The sequence below is a fragment of the Chionomys nivalis genome, chromosome 13 (assembly GCF_950005125.1).
Source record: "Chionomys nivalis chromosome 13, mChiNiv1.1, whole genome shotgun sequence".
Classification (NCBI taxonomy): Eukaryota; Metazoa; Chordata; class Mammalia; order Rodentia; family Cricetidae; genus Chionomys; species Chionomys nivalis.
Genome location: NC_080098.1, coordinates 18,455,835 through 18,483,535, shown reverse-complemented (window position 1 = coordinate 18,483,535; position 27,701 = coordinate 18,455,835). Strand labels below are relative to the sequence as shown.

Sequence of the window (27,701 nt, the reverse complement as noted above, 5' to 3'; positions counted from 1 at the left end):
GAAAAGATCAAGGAGTGAGAAAAGAAGGGGCCAGCCATCCAGCCACACAGTCAGACATGGAATAAGAATGAAAGAAGAGATATAAAGAATAAGGAAAAAGTAAAAGCCCAGAGGCAAAAGGTAGACAGGAAAATTTAAGTTAAGAAAAGATGGCTAGAAATAAGCCAAGCTAAGGCTGGGAATTCATAAGAACAAATTTCCATGTATATTTATTTGGGAGCTGACTGGCAGCCCCCCCAAAATTGCCAAAAGAGTAAAGAGTAGAATGCAACAGCTACGTAGCTGTGGTTACCTACATAAGACCTGCAGAGGATCAAGCCAGCAAGCCACACTCTAGCATGATAGCAAGAGGTGCTTATGCCCTCCCAGCCTCAGCAGAGAAGCTACCTAGAGTGCGGAGGGAAAGGCCAGTTCTCTTAGGGGCTGGTCCCTAGTAGACAGACTATGATACAGCGGATGCCCATAGCCTCTGACATACGAGCAGCACAAACTAGTCTCAGTGGATTATTTAAAAAAAAAAAAAAAAAAAAAAAAAGAGGGGGGGGAGGAAGGTGGAGTGGAAAGGAAGGGGATAGATTATTCACAAGAAGTTAGAGGAAGGAATGGGTATGTGCATGATGATAAAAATACATTGTATGAATGCATAAAATCTCAAAGAATAATAAAAACATTACTCTGGACAAAATTATTCCATTATATAACACTTATCGAAAATATGATAAAAATTTGTTTTACCAATCACCTGGGTTATTTTTCAATGTCTGTCTTCTACAACTACCCAGAGTGATCTGTTGAAAATGCAAATTTAAACTTGTTCTTTGTTTTACCATTCCTAAACTTGTACCAGCCAAATTTTCACCAAGTGTAGTGGTTATGAGTTCTCTTGGGCTAAGCAGCAATGCACTGCACTTGCTTTCCCGGCATTATCGCACGCCTGCCTCCCTGGCTGCGAGCACTCCAGCTCTTCTCTTCCAGCCTTTCCTTCTGCAGACATTTATTTGCCCCACCTTTTCTAAGTAGCAAAAGTTCTTGTTCCCTTCCCCAGTTTAATCTCACTGCTACCCCAGTGCTCACTTTACATATTAATTCTTCTAGGAAACAGCTCGGCTTTTCAAAACTCAGAAAAATTTCCAAGGTATTATGTACCTGACTCTTGAAAATTTCTGAATGTGGAGACTTAGCTAATAAGCTCTTTGGATGGAAATTTATGTTCTTATGTTTCCTTGTCATAGGATATATAAAGTGAATAAATTAAGCATAAAATAACAGACAAAAATTCAAAACAAAACAAAATAGCCAAAATATGGCCAAAAATGATAGTTCAAATACAGAAGTATTTTAAAAAGATCAAACCAAATAGTGAATGGCTTCTTTTTATAATTCCATGAGTAGCTAAACTTTCAGCATTTTTTATGTAGTGAAGAATATACAGATACTTTATATCTTAAAATATCCAAAACTGGACCCAATAAATGGTAACAGTTTCATTTACTATTTGTGCAGCTTTCCACTGAGGAAGCCTTGACCTACATAGCATCAGCCTTGGCTATGTGAGAGCCCAAGTCCCCCATGCCCACAAACCCACTTGTATAGTCAGTTTTCCTAAGGTTAGAGAATGGGGTTAGAGATAAAATAGTTTCAAAAACACACTTCATGTAAATTTTTTCCCTAGAAACACATACTGATGGAATATGTGTTCAGAATTACGAGTTTTCGGTTTCTGTGTTTGACTTGCTTCACTCACGGGCCTGTCTGTGTTCAAGTAACATGAACCTTAATCTACATCTACAAGCTCCTGAACTTTGGCCAGCACAACAAATGCAGGAAGAAAATAAATAAAAATTGAGATTATCAGTTCAGTGAAATTTATAAAATTTTTACAGAAACAACCTTACACTGGAAGAATCATGCTACCAAACTTTCCTGGAATAATCAGAAAAGTGCATTTGAGGAAGGGACCTTGAAAATATACACTTTTATATCCCCCCTTGTTACTCCAGCATCTGATTGTTGCTGAATGATGACCGTGCCTACAGCAGTAACAAGTACTGAGATTTATTGAACGCTTGCTCATCTTGTGCCAGACACTGTTCAGTACTTTAGAGTCAAGGCTGGCAGTTTTCTGAGAACTAGGTACTATTATGAAACCCTACTTTGAACACACAGGGGATGTTGAGGAGAAGCACAGCTAGGGATTAAATGAAGGAATCTGATGGCAAAGCTCCTGCCGCCCACCCCGCTGTGGAAACAGTACGTCTTCTTGACAAGTTAGATTTAGAAACAGTTCTGCATAAGAGTCTAAAAGTCAGAGTCGTTTCCTCCACATCTCAGTGATTTCTGAACAAACAAAACAAAACAAAAAAACAGAGCTCTGGAGTTAGGAGAGAGAAGGAAATGGCAACTGAGCCACGAAGGAGTTTATTGAGATTACTCCGAATTTAGCAAAGTAACAGAGTTTTCTGTAGTGCGAACTGATAAGATTTTTGGGAAACATTGCATTTATCACTGGCTGGACTGTCATCTGAACAAAGATCAAACTAAATATGGACATACAGTATTGCGTGTTGCCTAGTATCATTCTGAAGAAAACAAAGTCCCTACAAGCCTACCTTGGCAAAAAACACGGTGAGGTGAGTTTCGCTGCCAACAATCCAAATAGGGAATTTTGGAGATTTCAAGTAAGAACCAACCTAGAATAAATTCAGCAAAGTAAAACAAATAAATAAAAAATTTATGCTGCCCCTTAAATATTTGTTCAGAATTATGTGAAACATAACAAAGACTTCTAATTCACATTTCTTACCCACAGAGGCTAAATGCTGACTACCAAAGGGAACTATTCCTAAACTTAACATTGCGTCTTTAAGCCGGAACACAGCAATGCAGATCTTCGTGCACACACATGCATCACTTGCAGACTTTGCTACATTCTCCAGATAGAACCTCAGGAATTTCAACTTGGCACAAAGTTAGAGTCATAAATTTATAAATACTTTATAAGGTAGTAATTGTAAATCAATAACCAAGATAAGGGGAAAAGATAAGGGCATCCTTTTTCTTAAAGAGTTTAGGCTAATCCAATAACCTCCCCAAAGAAAAAGTTTACAGTATAAAACATTCAAGAACATAAAGGACTTCTACTACTCGACTTCATGGAAAGTTCAAGATTCTATAACATACACTGTATCTTTTTTTGTTGTTTTGTTTTGTTTTCTTGAGACAGGGTTTCTCTGTAGTTCCAGGAGCCTGTCCTGGAACTCACTGTGTAGATCAGGCTGGCCTTGAACTCACAGAGATCCACCTGTCTCTGCCTCCTGCCTGGGTCATACATATTATCTTTAAAATAAAAAGCCATACTTACAATTTGCCTCCAAGGGCATATACATACAAGACTGTGCTCCTCAAAAAGTTTTATATCTATATATAATACTGTGCCAAAAAGACTTGCATTTTATTTGTGACTGAGATAAAAAGTGCATTTTGAATAAATAAAACAGAGTCACACAATCCATCTTGTTCACACTAATCAATTCTACACTTCCATGAGGACACATCCTTAAAAACAACCAATTTTACCTATCTAGTTTGCTTTCCTTTTTCATGCAGACTGACTATAACTGGGAAACGGTAAGAAGCTACTTGGAGCACTCAGGCCAGTTATTCTTTCCTATTGGCCCCTTGCTTCAGCACCACCACAGCCTTGAACACAGGAACTCTTGTATTCATGGGCAGAAGACTCGGTTCCTTGGTCCTGTGAAAGCAGGGATGAGTTTGACAGGCTAACATGAAACAGAAAGCCGTCAAGTAGGAAGGATCATTTGAGGACAGCAGAGAAGGAAATGAGTGAAGGAAGGCATAGCCTCAGTTAGTGTCAAATGGGGCTGCAGAGAGGAGCAACAGGGATTTCACTCTAATGGGAGCAGAGAGGCGCAGAGTGGCAGGACCTGGCCTGAACTTAAGCACCAACCACTGCACTACATACAGATGTTCTGACTTCTAGACAAAGACTCTGTCACACAATGGACAGTTGAGATACTGCTTAGTTTCCCTTAGAAATAGCATGTGCATTTCACTTAAGGTTAAAAACATTACAGCAGGAACAAAGGATAAATGATTGCTGACCCAATGGCATATTTTATGATTAAAAACTCCATCACTAGAAAACATAATATTATCCTTATTTTGGAAATCAAACTGGTAGCCCTCCAATATTGAACAGAGAATTACAATGTGACCATGTAATTTCACTGAGTACACAGTAATGTAAAATCATATGCCTATAAAAACACGTGCAGACAAATGTTCACCATAGCTAAATTGGAAATTGTCACTCTAAAGAATTAAGTCTAAACCATTAAGAATAGAGAAGACTCCTATTATTCAGTTCTTCATGACAGAAGCTAAATTTAAAGTTTTACAATATTAACAGAGTCTTTAAGATGTAAAAATTTAAACATCCATCAGTTGATGGATGGAAACAGAATTGACACATTATAAAACAGAGTGATTTCAACATAAAAGAAAATAAGTGCTATTACGTGGGTGAAGGAACCCATGAGGTCAGAAAGCAGAGCTGTGGTGTCTAGAGCTAGGAAGAAGGAAGCAACTGCTAGGTCAGAGTATGTGTTGGTGGTGAGGGAAACCTTCCAGAATTAGAAAAGGATGATGGTTGCCCAGCCTTATGAGTACAGCAAAATAATAGAACTGTGTATATACATCAAATGGTAATATTTATGAAATGTGTTATTTTGTATTTATTGGGTTCTTCTGTTTTTGCATTTTTTTTTTCTGACAGGGTTTCTCTAAATAACAGCCCTAGCTGTCCTGGAACTCACTCTGTAGAACAAGCTGGCTCGAACTCACAGAGATCCGCCTGCCTCTGCTTCTCCAGTGAAGGGATTAAAGGCGTGCATCACCACCGCCTGGCTCTCATCTTTAAATACAGTTAAAAGCACAGTTCTTTCTGCGTGCATAGAAGGTTATAAATAGGTACCACTTCATTTATGTTTCTGTATTGCTCAAAATAAGTAAAATGGTAATTTCTTTATTAGGAAACAATGTTATACTCTCAAAGAATGGAGAAATGTTTAGATTTTTATAACATTTATACAAGCACAATTCATTTCCTTTATGCCATTTCTCTACCTGGTGACATGTATGTATATGCTGACTGAGAACTTACACACAGCATTTTAAAAACTGACAGTTCAGTTTGGATGCCCAGTCTGCTTTAGGGACAGCTCATTAAATTCGTTGTGCACCACAGTCTTTCTCTTCGTAGTCCTCACACGGTAGGTCAGCCTATTTGCCCATGTGTTAGGCGCCCAACAAATAGTCACAGCCTTACAGGACAAAGCCACTGGAATGACTCAAATCAGCATATCATAAAAGCCTATGGAACCCAGCTAACTCCATCCCATTTGCCATGGATAATCTGTACTCACAGCACCAGCCTGCTGATACCCTGTCCCCAGGATGGAAGCCATTGGTGGCTGAGTTGTCAGCACAGATCTCTTCCCCTCTCACTTATAAACAACAGTGCATTGGGGCAATAGAAGAATCCTGTAAGAGTCTAATACCATTGGTGAAGAGAAGAGAAAAAAAATTCAAGATTTTAAGAAAAAAAAAAAGTAGAAAGTCACCAGAGAAGCCAGTCATTCCTAGCAAATAATGTGGAAGAGTAACCGAGGGCGGGCTAGACAGATGGCTCTGCCGTTAAAGGGCCACTGAGGGAATGTCTGGGAATACATATGATTTAAAAGAACTTTTAAGTTCTGATATTTAAAGTCACTTATTTAAAGAGCTGGCACACTCGACATGAAAATAGTGAGTACTAGGATCTATCAGGCAGAAAAGGGCTGAATGTCTCTAGTAAATGACAGGCCACCAGTGTGGTTGGGAGACAGCAGTAGAGGGATCAGCACTGACATAATGACAGGATCCAGATGAAGACTTTATAGGCTACATGGATATGGGTTAACTGAGAAATGCCCCCCCTTAAGTACAAGTATTTCAACATTTTGCTCCCAATTGGTGCTGCTATTTGGAGTTTATCAAACTTTTAGCAGGTGGAACCTTGCTGAAGGATGTATATCACTGGAAACAGTTTTAAAGTTTATAGCTTTGGCCCACTTTCTGTTCTCGTTCGCTCTGCTTCCTGTGGGTAATGGTCTGTCTGCTTCCAGCTCTCCCACCATGGCATTGTCTCCCTAAAATGATGGACTCTCCCTCTGGAACTGTAAGTCAAAATAAATCCTTTCTTCCTTAATGCCTTTGGTCAGGCTATTTTATCACAGCAAAAATTAAACAAAAACATTTAAATATTTCACAATACAAAATCACCATAATTGGTCACATGTAAAATAAGTGTGTGTGTCGGGTGATCACCGCTGTACACTTTCTTCCAGGATAAATGAGTATGCGAATCTCTGATTGCCAGTCTGTCTTAGAACAGTGCTAATCTGTGTAACTAAAACCACTGAAATTGAAGGCGTCACTACTGTTTACAGGTACAGCTTAGAAGGAAGGTCAGAATAGATCCTGCACAGTTCTTACATCCACACCATCTCTGTTTACATTTTGTCATAAAGGAGGAATGATACCTTGACAAAGAGTAACAGAAATAGTTAAGTAGCGTGCATGCGCGCGCGCGCACACACACACAGAGAGAGAGAGAGAGAGAGAGAGAGAGAGAGAGAGAGAGAGAGAGAAAAGGACGGAGGATAAGATACTTGTTAATGTTACTAAAAATCATGACCATCATAACCATTGTATGAAATAAATATTTAAAATCAAAAAACACAAAATCTACATCATTCTTTGTCTAAGAATATGACGTCTTTTAAGAAAGAAAACTGATCTAAGCTTCATCTAAAATCACTGTAATATTTAATGGCTATTGAGAACCACAGAGGAAGGTGCCTCAAATCAAAGATGAAGGTTCAAGGTAGTTCCCTAACCCCAGCACACACGTTAAAACGGCTTAAAAGTGTATTATAGTCAACCATATATATTTTCATTTTTATGTTATTTTGTTCTGTGCTCTGTCACTGTTTTCCTTCGAAGGAAAATTAAAATGATCGGTAGCTTAATTTCGCTTCCTCAGTTTCAGTTGGGAGTTCTGCAGGGAAGACGGTGATGAATGGTGACAGAAGTTGAAGTTAGTTACCATAAGAATGAAAATGCTTTCCACAGGGCAAACATACCCAAATCCTTCAAGACATTTACCTTACAATATCGTAAAGCTTCCATTAATGTTAAGAATCCTACAGCTGCTTGTTCATGGATACCGAGAAGTTCTGCAAAAAATAAAGAAAACCAAATTTAATACTGCATTAGTCTATGTAAGTCTGAGTAGTATATGTGCATAAATTTATATTCAAATCATGCCATAATATTTTCTTTCACCTGAAACTCTTCAAACCTCTGCACATATTTATTAATATATCACATCAATCTGGGCGTGGTTGCTCACGCCTTTCATCCCAGCACTCAGGAAGCAGATCTCTAAATTCAAGGTCAGCCTGGGCTACACAGTGAGTTTCAGGACAGCCAGGGCTCTCCCTGTCTTAAAACAAACAAACAAACAAACAAACAAAAAAGTAAGGTCAAATAAACATGTTATCACTATTTTTAATAAAATGATACTAAGTAGCTTTGCATTGGCTGAAAGTAATGGCTCAAATGTTGATTAAAAGTATTCATAAAACTATGCTTAATATTAACTCTTTAGTCAAAGGAAAATCACTCTGTAATCCAAAAAAAATTATTGGCATGTATGTGTGTGTGCGCATACACACATGCATGGCTACATTAATCCATGAAAGCAGCTCACTTGAATTGATCTTAATTTTGAGAAAAAAATAAGTATGTTAAAGCATAACTATTAATATTTATTATAGGATAATGGTAACCGTGCCTACACAGCACTTAAAACACAGACCTTCTTTTTGGTGGCAGGGGTGGTGGGGGTGGGGTAGGGCAGGTTTCAAGACAAGGTTTCTCTGTGTAGTCCTGGCCATCCTGGAACTTTCTGTGTAGACCTGGATGGCTTTGAACTCAGAGAATTTAAGAGAAAAGGATCATCTGCCTCTGCCTCCTGAGTGCTGGGATTAAAGGTATGTAGGAGTGTATGTGTGCTCCCTACATATGTATATACATACAGACACAAACAGAATGAAGTGTGGCAAAACCTGTATCGAAGTAGGGGAGTCTGAGAAGAAATTTTCTAGGCCAGAAAAGATATTAAGAAAATTTAAAACTAAGAAATATGAAGGAAGAATGAAGATCAGTGTACTGAGGTAAGAAGCAAAAAGTTGGCAGAGCTTCATGCAGTTTCAACACAGTGTCTTACAATGTCACACAGGATGGTCCCAAACCCTGGGCTTCAAGGGTCCTCTACCTTAGCCTCCTCTGTTCTTAGGGACAGCTGTGTGACATCATGCCCAGTTCCTTAAACACAGAAAACATGGCAAACCTGATAAACAGTTATTAATTGAAAGAAGGAATTCAGGAAACATGTTCTGGGTTTGTGGGAAGACTGAGCACGACTTTGCTTTTATACACGTGGGGACTGAAGTACTTTGGGAACTTCCAACTGGAGACAAGCAACTGTCAGTAGAGCTCAGAAGCACAGACTAGACAAGCCAGGCAGAACACCAATGGGTCACCAGCATAAACTCACAGATGTCAAGTCAAGGAAGTGGTACCCCGCAACAGCCAAGTCCCAGAGGATGCTAGTATAAGACCTACTCGCATATAGATGGACCTGAAGTGGTAGCAAAGGCTTTTCATAGCTAATGTACACTAGGTAGAACTAATACATTAGGACCATAAACAGAGATTTAAAAAAACCTTTTTCTTAGGTACAGTTTTTAACATGAAAAACATCACTGTCTACAAGTAAAATCTCTATGGAATCTTAAATAAATTTCAGGAATATTACGAGTATAAAATAAAAATATTTTAGTCTGGGTCGCAGCAACTCTGGGGGTAGGAACAGAGCAAATGCAGAGCTGGGTAGAAACCATACTCTATGGTTAGCAAACATCCTATCTCTTTTTCTCTGAACGGTAGGCAGAAACAAATCCTCCTATTCAAAGACAAACACGTGTTAAGAAGCAGGGGCTACAGAGAAACCCTGTCTCAAAAAAAAAAAAAAAAAGAAGAAGAAGAAGCAGGGGCTACAATTTGATTTCTAAACTCAGTTACCGCCACCTAGTGTCACAACTAGATACTACATCATCTGTTGCCTTGGATTTAGCCAAATGTCTACAATGGTACATTTAAAATACCGTGCTACTGAGTTTAAGTTTCATTACCTATATAATCATTGATATTGCCAATTACCATTCTGAATTTCATATAAGTTAGACATTGCTTAATCCCTTTTTAAATGCATTTACATAAACATGAGCACTCAAATTGCTGGATTTTTTAAACTATAGCCGACAATTTTTTTCATCTGTTACATTCAAGTTAGCTTCTTTAGCCCAGATATCATAACAGTAGAGGAAGAAAGGGACCATATTCCAGGGAAACCTCTGAGGCTAAGTCAAAGCACAGAACTGTAGACGCACAGGCTTGCAAACCAACATTAGTCGTGAAATCCCTAACAAGTCACTGGATTCTCTCTGTCAGCGCGCGTGTCATGTAAAGAATAGATTTACATGAAGAAGTGCCCACATGTTGGCAGGGGCTGGCTGGCTTTGGCCTGCCAGATACTGCTAGATTGTAATATTTAAGGTCGAATTTCGACCTGTGGTACACAGCTGTGCTGTGGCTCAGTCAGCAACCTCAGAACTCTGAAAAAAAAGAAAAAAAAAGAAAAAAAAATGCACCTGTTTCACTGTGAATAGTGAATATAAAGGAAAGAAAGGAAAAACCAAAAGCTTGTTCCATCCCAGGTATGAGCTGCTATGATACATGAAGAACATTCCATGAAGTATGTTTTAAAACCTTGTTATATCTGAGCGGCTTTAAAAGCCAATTTCACTGTTTCAGGGCAACCGCAGTACAGACGTGGTCTCTGTGAGACTTCCATCTGACCCAAGTTTTAAGTGGTACGAATGTTGTGCATTTAACGTTAAGGACAGTCTGCAATAATAAAGTAAGTAGCCAACGTGGGTGCCCAGCAGTGCTGAGACCTGGCTGCTCTATTGTAAGCTTTGGAAACACAATTTATGCAACAGATGTTCAGATATAATTCTATTTATGGAAAAAGTTTATATGTTTTACAAATGGTTTTACCATCTTATATTAAATGACCTTTTGACAGGTGTGCACTGTTTTGTCTCCAGTGAGCACATACCATGCGGATTTTATATGTACATCAGTAGTGTGAATCCACTGGCACAGTGTGTGTAAATGCCAGATGTGGTGAGATTTTATCTTGAATATGTGATCTGATAAAATAACTTCTGACAGAAACTGTAAGGAAACCAGCTGAATGTCTGACCTGATGACTGATGCTGTGTGGTTTATGTTAACTGTATATTCTTTTAATCAATGAATAAAGCATTAAAAAGTGAAAAAAATAAAATATCGTGCTACTAAATACAGGAAACTGAGCCATCATTAATCTTGGTAATGAAGTAGTCAAATCTGGTCAAGAATCACATGACCAGGCATCTCATCTGGTTTAAACGATTCTCCTCCTCCTCCTCCTTCTCCTCCTCCTCCTCCTCCTACTCCTCCTCCTCCACCTCCTCCTCTTCCTCCTCCTCCTCCTCTTTATCTTCTTCTTCTTTTTAGAAAGGATCTCACATACCCAAACTGCCACAATGTACTTTGTAGCTGAGGACAGCCTTGAACTCCTGATCGTTCTGCCTCTACTTTCCAAGTTCTGGGATATAGGAGTACACTACCATGACTAACACTGGACGATAATATTTCAAAATGTATTATTCTCACTTTCCCAAACAGGATATACTTAATATTACCTTCTTAGATCAAGTATATCTATCAAAATATACCTAATTTAATCTTATACGAAGCAGTAAGACAGTGAGGATATATTTTCATATCATTTATATAATTTATATGCATTAGATTTTATTTAAAAGTCTCAAAGTCTTTACCCTTTGCTTGCAAGAAATTGGCAGTTTTATGACTATTTTCTTTGCCAAAAATAGTTCATCTAAATTGCTAACTGAATTTTCAAAACTGCTATTTAGTTTGATGGCAAAGAGATAAAACTATTCTTTAGCAAAAGGCAACATTAAATTTTATCTATAATTCGCAAATAAAAGTTGTATATGCTATACAACATGTTCTGAAATATGTATTCATGTAGCTTAGCTAAAACAAGCTAATTAATGCCTACATGACTGTCTCAAAAAAAAAATCAGAAGAAAAAAATCATGTACACCAGACACTTGAGCATGTGATTCTTTTTTTTTTTTAACGTCTTTACATATTTATTACAACCCTATTCGGCCAAGTTACAAAATCAGCCTGAGTATCCATCAATAGGTAAATGGATGAAGAAAATGTTACCTATCCACACAATGGAATTTTGTTCATGCACAAAGAAAAACAAAATTTACGTTGTTTGCAAGAAAATGTTTGGAATGGAAAATCATGGTGTTAACTGAAACGAGACAAACTCAAACAAAAAACACCATGTTTTCTTTTCCTGTGTGGAATTTAGGGTGTTAAGGGCATGAAAGCGGAAGAGGATTATTAGGGTTGTGTAAGGAAGGGGTGTGGGAGGCAAAAGAAGAGGGGATGACTACAGTCCAACCCATCATAGATGTGATTCTTGACCAGATCTGAATACTTCATCACTAGGAACATATGAAGGCCTACTTTTCTGTGTTCAGTAGCATGATATTTTAAATATACCATTGTAGATATCTGAAAACTGATATATACATACATACATATACACAAACATACATACAAACATATATATGTGCCTCACATATGTATTTGAGGGATAACAATAAAGTCTACTCTTGGCAATTTTCAAGCAGAGAACACATTACCTAGAGTCAGGACGTTTTACAATAGATTTCTTAAACTTACTCCTTTTAACAGAAATTTTATATTCTCTCACATTCTGCCCAGCCCCTCCCTTCTCCCCCATCATTATTTTACGCTCTACTTCTTTAAGCTGACCTTTTGGGGATTACTGACTGGTCTTCTAATACTTAGGTTGTTATTTTCTGCACTACCAACTGTCATCTCTTATAACTGTTGGGGAATTTATAGGAGTCCTGTTAGATTTTTCAAATTTGATGCGATTTTGGAAGCCAGATAATCACCCTGCATGTAGCAAACATACCCTGAGTATCAAGCACTGTAAAAAGCATGCACAGGTGAAGATGACCGATCACCTTAAGAGCAGTTTAGTCAGGGTTGCAAAGGATAAGTAGAAAGTGGAAAGCACCAGGAAAGTAACTGCTCAGAGCTAAGGTCAGTCACTTTCAGCAGTGAGAACCGAAGGTCTCCTTGGACAGGTGACACATGAAGTGAGCACAGAAGAACTAGTTAGAGAGAGGGAGGAAAGACAGAGTTCCTCAGATAGAGGAACAAAGACACAGAGAGCTGTAGTATTTTGTTCACGCACAGAAAATATCAAATGACTCTAAACTATAGAAGTGAAAATCTTGAGAACAAAAGACATCACTAAGAAAAATTTACATAAGAAAAGATCAGAAGTTGCTCGCATTATAAAGAACTAAAAAAGAACTTATAGAGCAGCCCCATAAATTGGATAAAGCAACCCACCCTTCCCTGTAAAATGGCAGATAACGAGAAGAAACCAAGGCCAGCTGGCCTGGGTCTGAAAAAGCATGGGATAAAACCAGACTTGCTGAACATAATAGACAATGAGGACTACTGAGAACTCAAGAACAATGGCAATGGGTTTTTGATCCTACTGCACGTACTGGCTTTGTGGGAGCCTAGGCAGTTTGGATGCTCACCTTACTAGACCGGGATGGAGCTGGGTGGTCCTTGGACTTCCCACAGGGCAGGGAACCCTGATTGCTCTTAGGGATGATGAGGGAGGGGGATTTGATGGGGGAGGGGGAGGGAAATGGGAGGTGGTGGTGGGGAGAAGGCAGAAATCTTTAATAAATAAATAAATAAATAATAAAAAAAAACAATTACTAGAAGGCAAACTAGTTAAAAGCTTACATAGGAATAAACAACCTAGCTCAGGTCAGTAGGAAGTAGACCAAATGTCAATGAAAATATATAATCACTTGTCAAAAAATGACCAAATATTAAAGATAGAGAATGTTCAGTTATCAGCCAGGATAAAAGAGAACTCTACAGTCAGAAAGATATGCTGATACTTTATTAGTTTTAAGGCATATTTTAGAGACAAAGCTGCTATTAATTAATTAACAGCTTAACAGATATTCCTCAAGAGAGTACATCTTGTTAATGTATTATCTAGGATTTCAATTTCTAGATACATAACAAAGAAAGATAAAAATACATTCTCTCACAAGAACTTGCACACAAATGTCCCTAACAGCATTATTCATAACAGACAGGTGGCCATTCCAAATGTCCAGCAATTGATGATGGATAAAGATGCATGGCTCATCAACATACTGCAATATGGCTTCTCACTTAAAGAGTAAAGCACCGGTACAGGGACGCACTGGTCAAAGTAAAAGAAACGTGTCACAAACAGCGGACATCATATAATTCTGTCTATGTTAAATGCCCAGGACATGAGCATTCACAGAAACAGCAAACAGACTAGCAGCTGTCAACATGGAGGGAATGGAAGTATGGGGAGCTGCTGCTGCTGCTGCTGGAGCCAGGATTTCCTTACAAAGCAAGACAGGTATATTTTACATTTCGGTGAGGTGGCATGCATAGTACACAGATTAGATTTAAATAATTATTACTAAGAAAAAGTCAACAGTTAACTAAATCTTTACCACACATGAAATTTAAGAAGTCAGTTCTGCAGGAACATTGAATAGGACTGACTCACACACAGTGCTTCTTACAGATCTGTTTTGTAGTAACCAAATTGTAAACCATTTACATGTTCACCCAAGGTAAACTGCTCAAGGCAAAAGATACACATGATAATTCAAACACTAATAACCTTAATAAATAAAGGTGAAAAATGCTCTGTTCATCCTACAGTGAACATTCCCAGGTCACACCTAATATTCACTTTCTCTTCTACTACCAGGAGTGATTATCTCTAGGTAAACAAACAAAACCAAACCACAACACCCAAAAACCTAACAGCCTTATCGGTGAGATCTACTCTCAGTCACTCCCACTTCCCTTCTTCTAAACTCCTAACAGCTCTTTACTCCAAGAAGCTAATTCATAATTCACACCCATTTTCTTTATTTTTGAACATTTTCCTATGTTCACTTACAGTAAACTTCCGTATTTTGAATTTCCTCAGTTGAACAAAACCTGTTTCTTTCTCTCCATTGCATGGCATTTCTTTAAAAGAACGTGCATCTCCCAAGACTACTTCCCACTCATATACCTGCTTTCTGCTGCTCTTATTAAAGCTGGTTCTTTCCATTTGTCCATATCAGAGGCAACTTCTAATAATTAAAGTAAAAATCATGTAGCCAAAGGCCTCACTTCTACCAGCTCATCAGCAAAATCCTTGCCCACACTGATAAAGAACAGCTCTCTTAGCATGTGGTTTGTGCCTCAATTTACGTCACTAAAGAATTTACTCTTCGCCCCCTTCTCCAGAATGAGATAAGCTGCGCAGCTTATTATCCAGCTCTATGCTGTGGACAAGGCCCTTTGGATTAACATCTCTCTATGTGGACAAACACCTATCTTTTAGGCTAGCTAGCACTGAAATGTTATTATGAAAAGATATTAAGGCAGTATAGAAAAGAAGTAAGCATATTATCAAAATACACAGACCTTCAAGGGCTTTCCTGTGATTTATGTGTTATTAACATAGTGTGTTTGATTTAAAATTTTGATAATTACCTGTACTTCACCCTCACCTCTAATATGAGGAGTTCTACCTCCTGGAGGACTCTACCACAGAGGTGGACTGACTTATCATTTCAAGTTTTAGAATAAGTGCTGCCGAAACAAGCACAAGACGGGCTGATTTAGAAAGATGGGGTTCTAGAGAGAACAAGCATAGGCCTTGGCATGGTTAGAAGTCCTTCTGGTTTAGTATCTGCTGTCTCACTTTGGGCAAACTAATAATCACCCAGGCCTCAGTTTTATTAGCCACACTAAGGTTAAAAAGACAAACCCGAAAGATACTGCTTGCAGTAAGGAAATACCTTGTTCTCTTCCTTCCTGCGCCATTGTCTAATCCATCTTACACCTTTCCCACTGTCAGAGCTGTGTGCCACAGCTTTCAATTTGTGATTCTACTCCAACAATTCTACAAACTGACAGCACCTTTTTCTTCTAGATTTATGGTGTTACTTCTCTGCTCAATGTTTACAATGATTCCTTTTCTAATACCAACTGGGAGTAAATACAGCATTCAGTAGCCTCTGTGTTCTCACTCAGGCCTATGCTGACACAGTCTTTCCTTTCACCAGTGTTCATCACGAACCTACCATTTCTCAAGCCAGGCTGCACAGCAGAATCACCCAGGAGGAGTCTTACACTCTATGTCCATCCATGTCCCAACACTTAAGAGTTCTACCCTTAACTGTTTTCAGCTGTGGTCGGAATCTTCATTGTTTTAAAGTCTCCAAATGGTGCACCCTGCTCTACTCTGTCTGTGCATCTCCCTATCTGGACATACAATGTGGATTTCCCCAAAGACCCTCTTGCTCATGCTCTCTGTCCCCATTAAAATTCCGGTGTCTATTCACGGCAACACAAACGTAGTGAGAAAAGCGTTCTCCTTGCTCAGCATGTTTCTATTTCAACACGTCTCATCACGCATCAAATCATCCACGTATATGTTCTCATTCACCTAAACTATGTGGATAAGCATTTGACAGAGAATTGAGTATTTCCTGAGCCCGTGAAGATATTACAAACTCTTAGTATTTACAATAGCCATTTGAAGAATGTATTACTTCCACACAAAAGGAAATTAAATAAGGGGAAAAGCTTATCTGAGTGTTTGAAAACTACTACATAAACTTTTTATTTATGTTCTATACTTCCCATTATGTTATATCCAAAGCAAAAGCTGAATAAATGTATGGATTTTTATTTTGTGTTTAAACATCTGAGAACAGAACTGAGTTCAAGTCAACATTCCTAATGACTGAAGGAAAAATTCAAGTACACTTGGGCAATTCTCTTTCTGCAGGATAACCCCATCTTCTAATCACAGCTTAGTTTTGACCCTTAAACTGTACTTTAAACTATCCATAGTAAACAACAGTCTGGAAGGGCTTTAAGAATCACAAAAGAATGAATTTGCAAAATAGACCAGGAACCAAGGCTTATATATTTGATGAACAAATTCTGTAACTGAGGTAAGACTAAAAATGGCAAGAGCCTATGTACCTAGGCTAGGCAGGAGGGTAGGAGATTTGAGAGACAGAGAGAGCGCAGAATGTATAGGAAATTGGATGAGGATAACTTAGTAATGAACAAGACTAACAGTTATGGTCAGTCACAGCAAGCAGAAGGAAGTAGCAGCGAGAGACCAGGTGGGAAAAGACACTTAAGCCACAGTTCCTTCTCTGTCTGAAAGGATAGCAGATACCTCAGAAACCTTTGGGAGGAGGGAGAAATCAACGAAACTGAACATTACACAGGAGAGATGACACTTTAGTTAGCAGGACCACATGCTTTTATATCTAAATCAGAATGGTGAGTTCTTAGGATATGCTTAAACAGAGAGCAAACACGACAGAGCATGTGTGGGCTGTATATCCATGCAGTTAGCAGGGCTGGACTCTTATTCTAACTCCCCCACTCAGTGATTTACACTGTACACATCACCTGGTGTAGGAAGCCAGGCTCTTCATTTTCAAACAGCACAGTGGAAGGTTGTATTGTGTTCTGTAAATTCCAGAGTTCCGTAACTTTTACTCAGATTTTTCTTAACATTGTGTTTTTTTCTATTAATTTGCTATACAAATTTCTAAAATTTGGAAAAAATTCAAATTACAAGTTAAGAATCATTCATATAAATGAAAAGTAGTAACGTTTCTTCGAATGGACTATATTCTCTGTTGTTCGGTAACCATTCTGTCAAACACCGAACATAAATCTGCCTATGAACAGGAACTATGAAGCTTCATGTCCTACGACGGCTTATTGCAGTTATTCTATAAAAGTTAAATAACTACAGAAATGAATTCAGACTGCCCAGTAAAAAACTGAGAGGGATTTAATTTGTAATTGTGCACCAACTTTGCTTAAGTGGACAGACTGGCTATTGTGCTTCATTTGATGTTCATGACAGTATAAGAAGCTACTTAACCAGAAATGGAAATGCTGTTGTAAGGTAAGTAAATGTAAAGCCTTAGAAAATGAGATCAGCCCAGCACACTAATGTGTATACTAAAAGTTATACAGAAAACCAGCCCAGCGCACTAATGTGTGTACTAAAAGTTATATAGAAAACCAGGATACTATCAACACAAGTAATTCAATCACTTTATAAGTCCCCATAATTTCCAGCATGGACTACAGTACTGTCCCTGGATAAATACTTACATGTACACCTACTAAGAGGTAGACTGCCATTTCTAAAGTTAGCGCCACAGTCCCAATAACAACCAAGAGAAAACCAAAGCCTTGAACAGTCATATTTAGTACCCAAGATTGTCTGCTCCCAAAAATCAACACTTTAATGCTATGGTGTCTTAGAAACCATAAAGAGTTCTTCTAACAGAAAGCACTTACCTTAACATCCACATAATATAGAGCCATTAAATAGATGAGTATCAATTTCCCATATTTGAGACCACAGCAGAGAGCATACTTACGCATTCCTGAGCACTCTCTATCACCATCCCACACATTAGAAACTGCGTGTCCCGTCAGAAGGAGGTTAATTAAGCTTTGGCTATCAATAAAAATTAAATATCAGTTAAAATAGGCATAAAACTAGTTCTGAAAATCAAGTAATTCCTACAATAAAGGTTTTTCTTTTTAATGATTTTTTACATTCAATATGTTAAAACACAAAGTGAGAGGAAACCTTAACTTCCCCTTTCTACGTCTGACCTTGGTGAGGGCCTGAGCGCTGCACTACAAGGGCATCCACTACCATAATCACATATGCCTAGCAACTTTAAGATGGCATATTTAAATAGATAAAAATTAGTCTGTTTACTTAGTATTTACATTTACTTTTACATATAATAATTTTTGGAATATATGATTTCCCCTTTTCTTTCCTTCCGTTAGCCTCTCCCATGTATCCCTTTGCTCTCAAATTAATTCCCTCTTTTCTTTGAATTATTGTTACATATATTTACAATAAACACCCACGCACACACTCCTACATAAATACAAGCTACTCGGTCTATATAATGTTCCTTGCGTGTGGATGTTTTAGGGCTGACTACTTGGTACTTGGTACAGAACCAATTGGGACTGGAAACCTTATGACTTGACTAGTGAAGTCATCAGTCTTGGAGAAGAACCTACCAAAATGCACTTTGTTAAACCAGCATAACTCTTAACTACATTTAAAATATTTATCCTATTTATCCTTATACATACAATTCTCACTCCCCCAACCAAAGAAACTTCACCTTATAATAGATGGAGAATATTCCAAATTATTTAACATGCAGTCCTTGATAGAACTTAGGTGAATGCTAACAACTAAAGCAGATATATCTAAAAAGAAGGACTTACGTGGGAATAGATTAGTTGTCACTGTTCTATTGATTTTGGTAAAGTAAGCTAAAAATAACTAGAAAAGAGTTGTTTTATCTCTAAAATAAACTAGCACAGATAGGTAAGAAAATATTTCTAAGTTAATGTGAGTAAATTTAACCTTTTTATAAATATATAAATAGATAAGAGGAGGCTTTGTTAAAGTATCTTTTATTTTTAAATATTTATTTATTTATTATGTATACAATATTCTGTCTGTGTGTATGCCTGAAGGCCAGAAGAGGGCGCCAGACCTCTTTACAGATGGTTGTGAGCTACCATGTGGTTGCTGGGAATTGAACTCAGGACCTTTGGAAGAGCAGGCAATGCTCTTAAGCACTGAGCCATCTCTCCAGCCCCTGTTAAAGTGTCTTGACACAATACTTGACATGTGTAAACAACTTGACATCGGATGTCAACACTGGCCGCACAGAGCAAACCCTGGCTACAGCACTGCAATGTGTGCAGCTCAGGGCTAGCTGAGCCCAGATTTCTGTTCCAGTACGCTATCAGAAATTCTCCCACTCCTAAAGCCTGAAGTTCAGTAAGAGACAGCAGACTGCAGCCTTTACCTGCCATGCCCGTACACAGGGTCTATCAAAGGCTCATTTGCATCTTCAATTGAATTCTTTATGTTTTCAATGCCCTAAAGAAACCAAGATTTCATTAACTTCAATTTAAAACTAAAGCACAAAGTATGATCAGTTTGGACTATATGTTAATAGAATACCATTCAAATTACTTAGACTCGAAGTGGGGGTATATTTGATATGGTTACTATAGCTCCCCCAAAATTCTATTTCTTTCAAGGGCTCTATAAAGGACACTAAGGGACTCATAGGTAGTAAGTCTAATGTTGATTAAAGAGACAGAGAAAACAATTTTCAAGAGAGAAGAGGAAACTATTTAATATAAAAGTTAATATTTATTTAACTTCAGGCTAAACTACATTAAAACCTAATATACCTACTTAGAAAACTAATTTTACTTTAGGTCATTTAGAAAACTTAGTAAAGTCATAGACTTTTGAATTTAGATAGAGATAAAGAGTTAAACACACAAAAGATATAATAGGTAAAGAAGAAAATGGAAAGTTTTCATATGATCACACTTTCTCCCCAAAACTGGTAATTCAAATATACAGTAAAAAAATAAAATATCAGTTATGAGAAGAGAAGTTTCTCACTTCTTAAAAACAATGTCTTGACACTTTTTCAGTCTTACAAACAGTGGCTGGAGAGCCACAGAAGAATGAGGGACTGAACCTCATCAACTCCAAAACAGCACGAAGTGGCATCCACAGCACTGTAAACCCAACAGTGCCAGTAACTGCTATACTAGAGGCCACATCTACGGATGCAATGACAACCAACAGCCAGATACCACAGGGGAAAACAAGGAGTTATGTGACCTCAAAGCAGGCTACAACAAAGTCTCAAAACGCACAGTGGGAAGCAGGGGAATTACTTCAGAGAGGAACAGTTCAAGGGTGTTCAAAGGGAACAACTAGCAGAATGGCTCAAACAGCCAAGGATACAGAAATTATCAGAATTTGAGGCAAAAACACTGGCTGAGAGTGAACAGTTAAGAAAAGTCCAAGAAGGTGCGACACCTTAGCCACCACCACTACCGCTACCCCAGTCTCCTGACCTCCGAGCACTTTTGGCACCTCACTTTCCTTAATGCAGTAACATGTTTAACATTTGGTCAACTTCTCTTATTCTTTATTCTAACTCTCTGTCCCCTCTCTCTCCCACTCTATGATCACCATCCTGCTTTAGGTCTACTACAATACTATCCTCCCAGTTTCCCTGACTCTAGTATTCCATTTTCACACGTTCTCAGTCCAATTTCTGCATCTTTTATTCTCTCCTCTCTCTCTCTCTCTCTCTCTCTCTCTCTCTCTCTCTCTCTCTCTCTCTCTCTCACACACACACACACACACAATCCTGTCATTTTCATATTTAAAAACTGTTCTGTGTTCCAATTCTGATATAAAACCTACAGTATCTTTCTGTAGTTCTACAAAGGCGTAGGTATCACCTTTCATTGTCCTCAGGTAGATCACACTGCAGTAGGACTGAAATGCTCGTGATCCCCAAGCTGTGATATACTCCAATATCCCTTGCCTCTTTAGACTTATTGCTCCTGTTTGGTAAATTTTAATACAACTTTTCCACATGTAAAACTCCTCGCATCCATACATCCACCAAATGGTCCTTACTATGTAGCCTGTCCTTGAGTCCTTTCAAACTTAAGTCATATCTTCTATTTTCCCAAAACACCTCCTGCATGGAATAAATAAATAAAAACTAACACCCCAAACATAACCATAATAGAATTATTGTCATTTTTATAATAAAAAACAAAAAACCTTAAAAAAGGGATGTCACATACCTATCATAGAGTTAAAGATAAAAAATTGGTAAAATGAAAAGAAGAAAAAAGAAAAACAAATAAACTGTATTCAGAAAAGGTATAATCAGGAGATATTCCAAGTGAGACTGAAAGGCTACAGGTCATTTGAGATTGGCATTTGCAAAAAGAAGACAGGACTAGAAGTGTGCAGGCTGGAGTAGCTGCAGGGCGGTGGGCGAAGAGAGGTAACTACACAGGACCAGGAAATGACTCCCGTGGAATTCTAAAATTCAGAAGGGGAGAAAAGAGGGAAAGAACACAGAAAGAAGGAAATGAAGCTATTAAAGAAAATGTCTTTTTCAAAAATATGAGACATTAGCTGGAAAAAAAAAACCTAGCACAAGCATTAACAACTAAATCCAGAAAAGAGACGTCAGAGAGACTTTCTAAAGGGCTAACGGTCAAGTGCTAGATATTGCTAATATCAAAGAAAAGCAAACTAAGACGAACTCATGACATTTCATAATCAGAGCAGCAACAATCACCTTCACAGTCCAGAAGGGCAGGGGGAGGAAAGCAGGAGCGGGGTTAAAGAATGAATAGAGGCAGGAGCAAACTCCTCAACCATGAAAGTACAAACAGTGGCCACGCAGCATCTAACAGTAGGGAAAACAGCACTACGCTAAGACAGAAAATCATCTTAAACAAACCTTTGTCAATAATACAGAATAGAGAAAAAGCAAGACTCCAAATCTGTTTCCCCACATTGAATACTGGTCCAAGACAGCATCTTTTAATTCTGATACAGTTCTGAATGATCTTTTTCTGGGGGAAGAAGAATTAAATATTAGTATCCTGATTACCCCATTCATAAATGGAAAAATTTTTAATTCTTATTTATTACAACATACAGACAGAAGATATTTATGAAGTATCTTCAAGTTCTAAAAACAAATTTAGCTAAAGAAAGCAAAACATACTGCTGACCATTTATAACCCAGTCCACAAGGCAGTCTGAGTCTTGGAAGGGAGCCTCTGCCTCTCTCAGGTGCCGTATCTGGCACCAGTTCCTAAGTCTATGCAATTATGCAGACAACAGACTGGCCCTTTTTAAAGAGGTATTCGATAACAAGAAAACTAGTATTTAAAGCATGAAAGCTCTTCAAACATCTGAGGGCTAAAACTACAAAATACATTTGCGGCTTCTTTTAAAATAAATTAATGTTAAATTTCAAAATGTCACCTATGATTTTGTCAACAGAGCAGTCTTCCTTGGATTTTATGATAAAGTCTTTAAGTGTTCTGATGAAATATTGGCACTTGAAATGAAAATTACAGAAACATATTTTGGCAGATAAATAATCCTAGTATCTGTCTCACTAAAATGGCTTTTACATTCATTCGGAACAGAAAAACAATTTAAAATGTTTTTTTTCACTGATAATGATGAAGAGGCATTTAATTTCGTGTTTTTAAAAGTATACTTGAATAGTTAGTTACTTTAGGACTTAGAATTACATACATGTATAAATTATTTTTAAATTTGAAAGCAAATTAATGCTCAAACAAGGTATTTTAAGCTCATGTTTAGGCAGAGAAGTGCTATGTAAGTCCAAGGACCTTTCCACAGCATGAACAGAGTTAGAATGGCAATGTGTCAACAAGGGAAGTATTTTAAATGTTTCAATGTTACTTACTGAATTAATGCATGAAATCGCTCAAAGCCAAGCTCTTCGACAGCCAAGGCAGCTATACATAAAAGACACTTTTCAGCACTACACACGGCAAATACATGACACAAGATACACACAGCAGGCTGTGAATACTTCAAGCAATCAAAACATTTCCTACAATTCTCAGTTGACTCTGAACTTTATAGTAACATGAATTTATAGTTCAGCATCTTAGTTACTATGGTTATAACTAAACTAGATATGTACTGAGAATGTAGAAGGGTTACTAAGTAACGAACTTCTCTGTACAATTCAGTCACAGCTAATAGAACATGCAAAACAGGAACTACTGTCTGTCTGCCACACACTGTCCTGCGTCCTGAACTCTAAAACAATCCCGCAGTTCACAACAGAAGTAACCATCTGCGCTGACCTTTTACACTGTAAAATTCTTCAGCTTACTGTTCACTTATTAAACAAATGTGTATAAAAGGCATAGCACTGAAACTGCAGGTTCAAGAACAGATTTAAGTTTGTTTCCTCATTTATCCATGCAATCATTTACAAGTTTTCAATAACTGTTAAGATTATATTAATAAAATACAAATTTTAAATTTCTAAAAAAATAATGAAAGAAACTCTTTGAACCAAAGATGACTTTACTAAGGCTTCACTAGTGCTGGACACTCTTGTGAGCACAGGCCTGACTTCACGGCTTCGTCATCTCTGGCTGGAAAGGAGGGAGCTGAGGTCCACACAGGAACCCTAAGAGCACCAAGCTCTAACCAGCTCTGGAAAGTAGACTCAGTCTTGGCTTCCAGAAGATAAAGTCTTTAAAGCCAATCAAAACGCCTACTTTCTTGCAATGAGCAATTTTATGAAGCAAATAGTATATGACTCACACATAAATTTTTACTACTGCTTAAGGAAAATGATTATGAAATCAGAATTAAAATTTTTATTTACAATTTAAAATTGCACATTTACTAGCCTTATATAGCCTAATTTTAAGTTTTCAATGTTTCAAATGACTTTCTAAAATCTTTAGAAGTCCAAATGGATTAATTTATCTTTTGGTTTATGTGGGAAACAAACTGAAATTGAACCTAAAAATATACTACTATAAACAAGTGTGCATTACTAAAAAGCAAAAAATATACACACCACAAAAGCCAATGGAATTAATGCTTATACACAATGAAAGGGGGAAAACCTTACTTTTAAATTATGAGGATGAAATAATTATATTTAACCTCTTCCAAATTATACTGTTTTATAATGCCTGCTTATGCCACCCTGGAAAGTTGACATAAAGAGAATACTTTAAAGAGGCAAGCAAAAAAATAAATAAATAATAATAAAGCTTTGCAGGCAGAAATGATGAAACTGAGACATAGGAGGAGGCACATGGCTGGGAATAAAGAAAACCAGGTAAACAGATTGCTATATGGAACAAATATTTCAACGTAAGTTCAGTTCAACTGTCAGTATCTAAGATAAATTCTCAAATTTTCAGCTAATAAAATGTATTAAATCTATATGAAATTAAAAGTACACTTTAAATATAGCTTATTGTTGTGTTTATTTTTAAAATGAAACATTAAGTAAACTAGAAAGTTCTACAGCATGTTTTTGGAGGGGTCAATATAACATACCCACTAAAGTAGTTGCTTAGGTAACTGCAATGAGGCCCTTCACTCTAGAGCTTCCCAACCCATTAGTATGGAAATGCACCACTTCCTTCATAGTAAGCACATGGTATGCACTAAAATCCAAGTGAAGATGCTATAAATGAGCTTAAAATCTTTGAATAGTTTAATCTCTCTCAAAATTTAGTATCCCAAATGGAATTAACATGCTCAATTGCCATACAGAAAAATTTACAAAAATTTAAAAATTAGTTGTAAATGATGTTAGTGTGATCCCTTTGAGTAGTTTCCATTTGTCTTTAAATGTTACAATGAACTCCAAAATAAATTTTTGAATGGCAATGTTTTAAAGGCCTGAAAAGAAACATTACACGACTGTTTACATTTTTTAAAATGAGTCTTTGCAGACGTGCTGTTAAAATTTACCAGCCACAGCTGCTCTAATTGCAGAGGCGTGGGGCGACAGTGAAAATGCTAGGGCGTTTCAGCTCGGGAGGCGGGGACACGGCCCCAGACACTCCTATACGGAAGGTGGTGCGCATCACACACGACCAGTCCTTCCTAACATCGGGAAAGTGCTGAGTGCACAGCAGTGTAGGTGCAGTACATCACGTATTCAGTCCACATATTTGGGACTACCAGTTATCAAAAGCTACCTACTAGAAAGATTCTTCCTCCAAAGCAAATTAGAAAAAAACAATTTGTATCTATTTTTCCTACCACCAGAAGACTTTAATTTACTAGCTCATTTTGGTACTATTTAAGACACTTTAAGAATGTTCAAGTGTCTAATTTTCTTTTTATTGTCGTTATGTTTTTCCAAGACAGGGTTTCTTGGTGTAGCCCTAGCTGTCCTGGAACTCTCTCTGTAAACCAGGCTGGCCTCAAACTCACAGAGATTTGCCTGCCTTCTGCCTCCCAAGTGCTGGGACTAAAAGTATGCACCATAATTTTTATGAAGAAGATTATTTATTATTATTTAGATTATTTAAAGGAAAGAAAAATACAGTCAAGATATATAAAGCTTAAGACATAAATAAAACAAAACTAAAATTACCTTGGTCCAGATATATAACAATGTTCAAAAAGTTCAGGAGCAAAGTAACAGCATAACAAAGTAACAAGAAAATGTCCACATCTTTGTTCTAGGAAACTAGGGATATCTAAGCATTTAATGGCATAAAAAGTCCTTCTCATCTAAATATGATGCACACCTGAATCTATGGCATACAGATGTATATTCTTTAGATTTTTAAAATCAAAGTTCTAATGTTCAAAAGAGATTTCATCAAGTAGAAGTTAACTAGAATTATCTTTAAAATGATTAAAAGATAAATGTAATTTTTTTTTGCAAAAATGCATTGTCTTATAGTAATTAAAATAATGGAAAAGGAAACAGAAAATATTAAAGATTACTAGTTAAACTAAGGATAGATAAAGAGTTATAAAAACAATATTTTCTCTTAAAAATTTTCAACAGTTTTATTAAAAATAAAAGGACAAGAAATAACTTCATGAAATAAAAATGTATCTTACAAGAATGTTCCACTTGGCAACTAGACTGTGCAGGACTCCCAGCAACACTAGCCGCTTCCTCAGTTGTCCTTCCTCTTAACCATGAAACCAAGCAGTATGATCCAGAGCTGTCACAAGCACTTTCTAAAATATCACACAAGGTATGACAAAGGAGCTCCTTCTGCTCTTCCTCTAAAAATAACCAAAGTATATGTTATAATGGTTTGTCTGAAAAAGAAAATCCAGTCATGAAAAATAGTAAGAATGCCTTGGCTTAATAATAAAAGTCAAGTGTTTTATAAGAATGAGGAAAATCCATATATAACCCAAAGACTGTAAATTAGAAAACAACATGCCTAAAGATTAAAATATTATCACTTTGAATACTGGTGTCAGTTAGAAGAATGCAGAAGAATGCAGAATATAACATTATGAGAAACAGTATGCTAACCCCCTCTGTCTTGAGCACCTGAGTGTCAGGTGCCCTTAACTGTAGAATCAAGCATAATGAAGAAGAGAGCTCCTGGAGACCTTTTTTTTCTCCTCATCTTCTGAATTCTAATGTCTGATCAATTTACAGGAATAAGAGCTAGCTGAGAAGACACCATCAGCACACAAAACCCACAATCCATTATGATAGCAGAAGCAACCAATGTTATGCTGAATAAACCAGAAGCCACTACACAATTCCACAGTAAGCTCAGCACTGGTGTTTTGTGGGTCACAAGCAAGGCCATTTCTTCCAGAACCTGGGCAGCCCCTCCCTCTCTCTAGTGGTGCCCCTTTTTAGATCCACTATCATTTCAAACTTCAAAAAGAAGGCTGTATAACAAATCCTGTATCACATTTGACGATAAAAGAGGCTTCTGTCTTTTCTAATGGAAAGATCTTTACAGTCAGTAATGGTTCCATGCACTTTGGATCACATGGAAATGCTTTCCAAATTTGTCAACGTGACTGTATTTTTAAGGAAAAAATATTTCCTGCAATTAAAAGTCATACTGATAACTGACTCAGATCGTATACATTTCATATTAACACTAAATATACACAACCAGGACATCTTTAAATCTCAGTTCAAAATCATGAGAAGGCTCTATGGTCATGGGTTAGACTGGAAGCTATTATGCTCTTATATACAATATTGGCACTGTAATAGCCTGCCTCCTAGAAGTGATTATGAGGCTCACAAGAAATAATCCTGTAACTGAGGAAAGAAAGATCTTTGTAAATTGCTAAGTGGAATGAAACCATTTGTTATCAGGTAGCGTCCTGTATCTGTCTAACTCAAGCTGCAGACACTCTGACAGCTTCATTGCAATATAATTACTTCCAGTGTTCCTATTATAATAAAAGACATAGGAGTTAAAAGAGCATGCTGAACTCCCCATCAGAGCTCAATAAGTCAAAAAAAGAAAACAGGAGAGACAGGGAGGGAGACCAATAACAACAAACAGGCATGGAGCAAGAATGCAATCCTAGCAATAAGTAGTTAAAGTAGAAGACGCTTGAGTCTGAAGACAGCTGACCTACACAGCATGTTCCTCCAGGTAGCCTTGTTAAATAGCAAGATCCCATTAAACAAACACCAGAGCATATGGGTATTCTTTATGGGTATATTATCTTCTAAAAGTTAAGAGAAACACCCATTTTGCAAGAGGTTTTCCTTACTTATAATATCCTGTCTTCCTTTATTAAAAATCTGAAAATGCATACTTTAAAA

At 37.3% G+C, this 27,701-nt stretch overlaps 1 protein-coding gene across 5 annotated transcripts in view; it reads right to left on the bottom strand.

Moving 5' to 3' along the window:
* Positions 1-27,701, bottom strand: part of Mindy3 (MINDY lysine 48 deubiquitinase 3) — a 72,379-nt gene that overhangs the window by 33,030 nt on the left and 11,648 nt on the right. The window contains exons 4-10 of one of the 5 annotated variants that reach the window (XM_057787861.1): positions 26,000-26,170; positions 22,839-22,890; positions 21,852-21,966; positions 19,356-19,429; positions 17,883-17,962; positions 7,228-7,298; positions 2,610-2,690 (exon numbers count right to left, since the gene is read on the bottom strand). In XM_057787861.1, coding sequence (XP_057643844.1) covers positions 2,610-2,690; positions 7,228-7,298; positions 17,883-17,962; positions 19,356-19,429; positions 21,852-21,966; positions 22,839-22,890; positions 26,000-26,170 — 644 coding nt within the window. The remainder of the gene's footprint in view (positions 1-2,609; positions 2,691-7,227; positions 7,299-17,882; positions 17,963-19,355; positions 19,430-21,851; positions 21,967-22,838; positions 22,891-25,999; positions 26,171-27,701) is intronic. The other 4 variants (XM_057787864.1, XM_057787862.1, XM_057787865.1 and 1 more) reach the window with 4 other exon arrangements.